This window comes from Coffea arabica, chromosome 4e, assembly GCF_036785885.1.
Source record: "Coffea arabica cultivar ET-39 chromosome 4e, Coffea Arabica ET-39 HiFi, whole genome shotgun sequence".
Classification (NCBI taxonomy): domain Eukaryota; kingdom Viridiplantae; phylum Streptophyta; class Magnoliopsida; order Gentianales; family Rubiaceae; genus Coffea; species Coffea arabica.
In genome coordinates this window covers 48,118,476-48,126,184 of record NC_092317.1, presented here as the reverse complement: position 1 = coordinate 48,126,184, position 7,709 = coordinate 48,118,476, and the positions used below count along the sequence as shown (strand labels likewise).

The 7,709-nt window shown below is 41.4% G+C and overlaps 1 protein-coding gene across 3 annotated transcripts; it reads left to right on the top strand.

Annotated features, from left to right (window-relative positions):
• The first annotated feature begins 255 nt into the window (after nt 1-255).
• Nucleotides 256-6,763, top strand: LOC140006150 (uncharacterized). 3 transcript variants are annotated; one of them, XM_072048031.1, is made up of 4 exons: nt 256-1,647; nt 2,581-2,666; nt 3,517-5,670; nt 5,763-6,763. In XM_072048031.1, exons 3-4 carry the CDS (start codon nt 3,532-3,534, stop codon nt 6,651-6,653), a joined length of 3,030 nt encoding a protein of 1,009 aa, XP_071904132.1. In that variant the 5' UTR covers nt 256-1,647; nt 2,581-2,666; nt 3,517-3,531; the 3' UTR covers nt 6,654-6,763. The 3 variants fall into 3 exon arrangements, with proteins under 3 accessions (XP_071904132.1, XP_071904133.1, XP_071904131.1); XM_072048032.1 differs by having other exon boundaries at nt 2,578-2,666; nt 3,517-5,571; XM_072048030.1 differs by having other exon boundaries at nt 2,578-2,666.
• Nucleotides 6,764-7,709: the final 946 nt, after the last annotated feature.

Here is a 7,709-nt window from a genome sequence, read left to right as displayed (position 1 = left end):
CACTTTCGAGAGCCGAGACGTGGTGCAAAGATTAGGAAATGTCTTCACACTTCGGCACTCAAAATTATATGCGGCAGACTTGCTAAATCAAAGATAATTTCCAATTCGCATCTCGGCTAATTGGAAGTTACTCGAATTTGGCAGCTTCCAAGTTCATGATCTTGTTATAACCAGCCTTTGCAAATTCCAGACGGCCATCGGTTTCTTTTTTTTTTTTTTTTTTTTTTTTTTTTTTTTTTTTTTTTTTTTTTTGCAACCTGGCACCAGCTCGATTTGAAGGAGCAAAACCCATTGAATTTTATATTTCCAAATGCTATGAGAAACTGGTCACAAATATTTGGAACCTTCTTAACTTAGGTAACCGCCAACCAAACATGTTAACTCTCACCACCTTGTATGAGGTTTCAAACCAGGAAACAAAATTGATGGTTGCCGAATCTTATTCGCAAGCAAATTGGCATTGATTTCTTAAACTTGATTTAAAGAAGTGCCATTGCCGAAACTTGTAGCTTCCAAATTGGAATTGATTTCTCAAACTTGATTTAAAGAAGTACTACTGCCGAAACTTGTAGCTTCCAATTGATTCATGTATAGAATCATACTGCCGTGGCTTCAATGCTTTAAAGAGACAGGAGCCCATTTTCCCTTTTGACTTGCAATTGATTCCAAGAGAATTAGAAACATACCACCTTCGATTATTTCCAAATTGAGCATTGCCGAATTCATTGAGCACTTGCAATGAATTGGTAATTGGGCAAGTGCCTGCTGAATTGAGTACTGCCGAATGCATTCGGAATTGAACAAACTTCATTGAGCACTGCCAAATCCATTGAGCACTTGCAATGAATTAGCTAATTGCCAAAACCAACTATTGGACGGTGTAGAAGGTAGGTGATTTCTTTCCTTCTGACCTTTACTTTCACGTACCAATCAAAATAGGTCCACCGCCCAGAATCACACACCATGGGAGCAAATCGACAATTGCTAAAATCAACTTGTAAACCATTGGAAACTATCAACCGAATGACTTTTGGAAACTGAACCCAAGATGCTAAAATTGTAGTTGTATCATCGAAGTGGTTTGGTAATTATCAAACCAATGGTATTGTCTGCAAGATGGCTTCATTGATTTTTAGAATTCCAGATGTCCCAAGAGACAAATCGCGGACCTTTAGGCAAACGAGCTTCCGAGCAATTGTTCAATCAAACCCCTATTGCTTCACTTTCCAAACCCCTCAAGCGTCAAGCAAGATACTGAAACCAGAAAGTGCTAAGACCAACTCATGGCCTAAACGAGTTTTTCGGCAACACGGCACTTCCCAAATTTCACCAGCTTCCTCAATTGAATGAGAAACTGACTTCCTCTTTTCTAGCGTATATGAGTTTTATATACAGAGGTAGAGCTGCCCGAAGCTATACCGAAAATTTTTTCCAGCTTTCGTGAAGAATTACAACTTGCGAAGCTCTCAAGCTTGTGAGGTTTTCTAGCTTTCGTCTTGATACTATTCCAATCGCACCAAAATTTTCCAGCCTTCTTGGTGAATTACAATTTGCGAAGCCTTCTAGCTTGTGCAGTTTTCCAGCTTTCACTCAGACCGAAATTTTCCAGCTTTCTTGGGGAATTACAATTTGTGAACTTCACCCCAGGTAACTCGCAATCTCATCTGGAAACTCTCTTACTAAGAAATTCGATTTTCTCACGTTTGTCATTGCTGGAATTTTAATTTTCGTGCACCCTATATTGCTGAAAAATTGCATGTGTTGCTTGTTCAATTGACCCAATGAGACTTAGTGCACATAGGGACTGCCTGGCTTTGATTCATGCTTGACCCCCTGTCTCAAGTCAATTTCGGACTTCATTGTCACTTTGCATGTGAATTGGCATCATATGAAGATACGAAATTTATAAGCACCAATTCCGTTTCTTTTTACTTTTTTTTTTTTTTTTTTTTTTTGTACTGCCGGATGAAACCTGGCTCACCATAAGATCGTATGAAAGCTCTTGCTTTCATTGAGAATCAAGTCTTTCCCGAACCTTGAATTCTCGAAATTTGCATGGTATGACCCTTTATTCTGGTTATTCACCAAATTGGGGCCAATGAATCACTTCACAATAGCATAACCACCTGTATTCATGATTTTTTTTTTTTTTTTTTTTTTTTAAAAACGATAAACCTTGCTGGACCCATCAAGTTGAACATGACAAAACCCATCTCGCGGCACATTCACATTGTTTTCACCAATACCATAGGGTGAGGCTGCTTGCCAGATGATTACTTCATGCCATTATTTAGCTAATAAGTGTCCCTATTCCAAGACCATTCAAGCTTTCTTCGTTGTCTTACATGCAAGACATCTTTCCTTGTTTCAGGCCACAATATGTAGAGCTAGGCCAAGTCCACGGTCCCCTCTTGTTTTAATATAATTCCATGCTGATTCAACTGGTAGCTAGCACGAAGTGCTCGCCAACACGTGCCACGCATCACAACTTTCTTTTGCATGTCACTTTTTGCGAAGCCAGGCAAAATTTTCATTGCTTGACGAATTTTTTTTTTTTTTTTTTTATTTTATTTGCAGCAGACGTTGACATTTCTGCTAGAGCAAATTGTTGTTCCAATTGTGTCCACAATTTTAGGACCATAGCTCTTGGAGTTCAAAAAACTAAGGTAATTCACATACCTTATGGCTTTTATTTCTTGTCAATGCCAATTTTTTTTTTTTTTTTTTTTTTTTTTGTGATATGAAAGAAGGATCCCCGACACATCCTGTATGGTGGACATTTAATTTGAAGAAGGCGCAACCGCAAACTCCCACGAGAGCCATATTATGGCTTGAGGAGTACACCAAGGAGGTGCGACCAAGAAATTTGAAGAAGGTGCAACCGCAAACTCCCACGAGAGCCATATTATGGCTTGAGGAGTACACCAAGGAGGTGCGACCAATATTTGAAGAAGGTGCAACCGCAAACTCCCACGAGAGCCATATTATGGCTTGAGGAGTACATGAACGAGGTGCGACCAATATTTGAAGAAGGCGCAACCGCAAACTCCCACGAGAGCCATATTATGGCTTGAGGAGTACATGAAGGAGGTGCGACCAATATTTGAAGAAGGCGCAACCGCAAACTCCCACGAGAGCCATATTATGGCTTGAGGAGTACACCAAGGAGGTGCGACCAATATTTGAAGAAGGTGCAACCGCAAACTCCCACGAGAGCCATATTATGGCTTGAGGAGTACATGAAGGAGGTGCGACCAATATTTGAAGAAGGCGCAACCGCAAACTCCCACGAGAGCCATATTATGGCTTGAGGAGTACACCAAGGAGGTGCGACCAATATTTGAAGAAGGTGCAACCGCAAACTCCCACGAGAGCCATATTATGGCTTGAGGAGTACATGAAGAATAAGACACGACTACCCACTTCAATAAAACTCACCCAAAAATTCAAGAAGCTTTTACTATCTTCGACCATGCCATTTTAACCAAACTTTCTTTTTCCTTCCTTTTGCTGCAGGTTAATCTTGATGCAATGGTGGTGTTCAAGGAAGTCGCTTTTTCAAACGAAAAGTATCTCCTTATCACTGACAGCGATGGTGACTCCGGTGACAAAGGAACGAAATTATTAGTGCATCCCCCTATACAAGGAAGTTACTCAGGTAAGTGGCCTTCTCACCAGTACCCAGAGTTAAAGAATTGGTCACTCGACCTTCCTCAAGATGATGGCACGAAGGTTCACTCCTTGAAATCCCTTATTCATCATAAGGAGCCAAGGACAACTCCTTTTCAGACCCTTGGCAGGCGGATCATAGATGGAGATGCACATTGGGGTCCTTCCTTGAGACTCAGTGGTGCATTCAGTTACATCGAGAATTATTGGGAGTGGTTGGAGGATATTCTCGGCAGGAACAAACAAGAACTCCGTGAAAATTGCTTGTTTGATGCCTTATATGCTTCGCTTTTCACATATGATAGGAACCTCCATGTACTTAGAGCATTCTGCGAGGCGTGGTGTCCGGACACTAATACCTTGCATACATCTGTTGGAGAACTGTCTCTTTCACTTTGGGACTTGCACAAGTTGGGGGGACTTCCAATCATCGGGGGTATCTATGAAGAGGTAATCCCATGCGCGGAGGAGCTAACTGGGGTTAATGAAAAGAAATTAAGGCATATTCCACAAAGTTGTGAGTATCTGTTCGCAGCCTTACATCATCTCCAACGTGGGGAATCCAACAAAGCTGGAGTTTCTGCTGACCAGTGGATTAATTTCTGGTTTAAAGGCAAAACCAGGTACTCAAAGCCAAAGCAGAGAAGGATAAAGAGGGCATCTCGTGCTCAAGCAACCCAAAATCCGGATGGCGAAATTGGACAACCGCGCAAATTTTCAAGTCAAGACAATGGTGTATTTAATACCATAGGAGTTAAACTTCACTTGCGAGAAGAGAGTTATCTTGCAGCATTTATATCTTGCTGGCTCTGTGTCTTTGTTTTACCAGATGAGGACCCCCACTATATTAGACCATCAACTTTCAAAATGGCTAGTATGATGGCTGCCGGTCGTAAGACTTGCCTTGCTGTTCCTGTCCTGCTAAGCATATACCGTGGGCTTGATAAAATTTCAAACTCAGCTACCCCAGGATGTGCACGTGCGGCTTTTCCGGTGCACTACGTATATGCTTGGTTAGCGAGTTATTTCTCTACCCATTATTCGACTCCAAATACCATGCCTGGACCTACCATGACCAACTATTCTGGAGAGGGTGGCGCACGATACTTTGATGAAAATAGTGCTCGCGACCTCATTCATCAGGGAGATAAAGTAACTTGGGGAATCACTTCTCTTGTGAAGAATCGCAATGAACTCTTTATTGACGATGGCAAACTAGCAAATCTCGAACTAAGTTATTTTGTAAGCGCCTGCTCAAATTACTTAGTTTTGCATGCTGAAGGGGATTTCCTTGTTGAGCCATATAGTCCATATAGATTCGCGCGACAATTCGGGTTTTATCAAGTTCCTCCACAGGAACTCGGGGCAGATGTGCGTTCCACAAATTATGACTTGAGTCGAATACTCTGGCGCACTGCTATTCGTAGTAAAACAGAGTCAAAGATACTTTTTCCTAGCTATCCCTTGAATGCTAGCAAGCACACATCTTCAGGCTTTCAAACATGGTGGTCTACGGTACATGATGATTACCTCCTCAAAGGGCGTGATACTTTGATTAAGAGTATCCAATCAAGTGGGGAGCAGAAGAGGTCAAAAGGGAAGGAACTTGCAAATCTGAACAATCTCTCCAAGGTTGACAACAGTCTTGAGATGAAGCAAAAGACTGTGAGAAACGAGAAGGAAATTTTGAAGAGTTCAAACAACAAGGTTGCTACCCTTGAGGACCTTACCCCTAATGAACAATTTTCGAAGGGTACTTCAGTTCGTCTTCCCTCAAAAATTGTGAAAGCCATTGATCATGATTCTTGCAATTCACATGAGGAGAAGAGGAGCGAGCCTTTTGATGAGGAGGATGAGCAATCCACTAGCACGGACCAGCATTGGAAGCGCAAGAAGTCCAAGGTAATGACTTTCCCTTTGGATGATATTGGTTTAGATCCTAAGGAACTCTTTAAAGACATTCCGGATATATCTGTGCCTGGTATAAGCCGTGTCAATATTGTAAGGACCCCCCTTGCCTTCTTTAATTTAGCATTTGAAATCTACTTGTCAATTTCATATTCATGATTTGTCTCATAACGTTTTCCTTACAGTTGGATGATCAAGACTTGATCTTCATTGATGATGGAGAACCAAGTCAAATATCGGTTGAAGGACCTACTGCATTTGAACTTTTGGCCAAACAAGTGATCAGTTCTACCCAACAAATGGGTGCTAGTGAGAATTCCAAAAAGGCAGTAGAGGATGGAAATGTGATTCAGCAAATCACGCCACAGAAGGTGGAACATATGACTCCATCGGCCCAAAAGAAACTCAAAATTTTCGATCCACCATCGTGGCCAAGGGCACCTCGAGTATCTGAATTTTGCCCCCAAAATGTGATCTCAACATGCCGTCGAGACTATATCCAAATGTTGTGGAATAACTTGAGGGTGATGATATCTCAAACAGCCTTAGAGCGCATGCCTGCACTTGAAATGAAAGCCAACGAAATCATAGAGGAAATGCAAAGCTTCAATGCCGCGGATATCTCAAATTTGCAAGGCCTTTTAAAGGCTTTCTTTGCAAATGCAGCTCGTTACGTTGCAGTGAAATCTTCTCTCTCAAATAAAATTCCAGCTGAATCATATGATGAGTTGCTTTCTACGGCTACCCAACATCTTAGAGACGCTCAGAGTAAGGAGAGACAACAGGCAGAGAAGATCTCAACACACATGTTGAAGCTTAAGGAGATTGATCGCGAGGAAGTAGAGTTGAGGAAGCGACTTGAGTTCTTGGATACTCACAGGAAGGAGACGCTTTCACTGCTACGAGAAGAGCAAGATGATCTTACCCGAGTGCAAGGCGTGATGGTCGACTTACAAAATGAAGTTCGAAAGATCGAGAATTCCCCGCCCCTACTTGCTGAGGAGAGTCAAACTTTGGACAAGATGCAAGCGTTACTTGAAAGCAACCAAAAGGAGCTGTCGTTATTTGAATTCTAGAAATAGTTGCAATCTTTTACTTTGTTTCAAATTTCATCTTTTGTTACCTGCTCAAAGCGTGTAGCTATGTGCATAAACATTTCATAATGAAACTTGCTCTCTCTTTTTCACATTCTTGCAGACGTCCTCGTCTTTATTTGCTTTTTCGATAGCCACCATTTTAGACTATCAATTGTAGTATGAACAATTCTATCTTTGCATAATTTTGATCACACTTGAAAAGATAATTATCCAAATAATTTGGTAATCTGAATAATACACTTTCAAGTATATGTCACAAAATAATTCGAATTGTCTTAAAGATGAACGCTCCTTTTTTTTTTTATCAAAAGAATCATCCGGACAAAGGATTTAGTTTTATATAATTGTAACTGAACTTAGAAGTTGCCCTCTAAGCTGCCTACGTATCCCAACAGGGAATCAAGTCACACGTAGTTCCTACCATTCACAGTTTAAACTCTTGCGGGTCAGGAGTATCCATTTGTTTACCACCTTAGATTTGGTGGAGTGTTTCAGCAGTTTAACCACGTGCTACACTATTGGTGGTTGTTATCCACAGTTTTAGCTCATGCGGGTCTGGAGCAACAGGCAGTTTAGACTCATGCGTCGTGGAGTAGTTTACTTTTTTTTTTTTTTTTATGGCATGTATAACTTCACGAATTTTCCATTTATAGGACCAACTTTCACGCCATCTTTGTCCACTAATTTGTACGCACCATTCGTGTAGACTTCTCGAACAATGTACGGCCCATCCCATTTAGAGACGAATTTGTCTTTAGTGCGATGAGTCATAACTATTGGCCTTCGAACGGCAAGTACCATGTCCCCGACTTGAAAGGAGCGACGTCGAACTTTCTTATTAAAAGCTCTAGAGAGACGGGCTTGATAGCACTCCAGATTTTGTTGGGCCTCCAATCTCTTTTCATCCAAAGCTTCCAACTCTTCAAGGCGCAGGCGAACATTTTCTTCCTCCGTGAGCCCTTCTTGGATAGCAATTCTCAAAGAAGGAATTTGTTGCTCAAGGGGCAGAACAGCTTCTACACCATAGACCAAGGC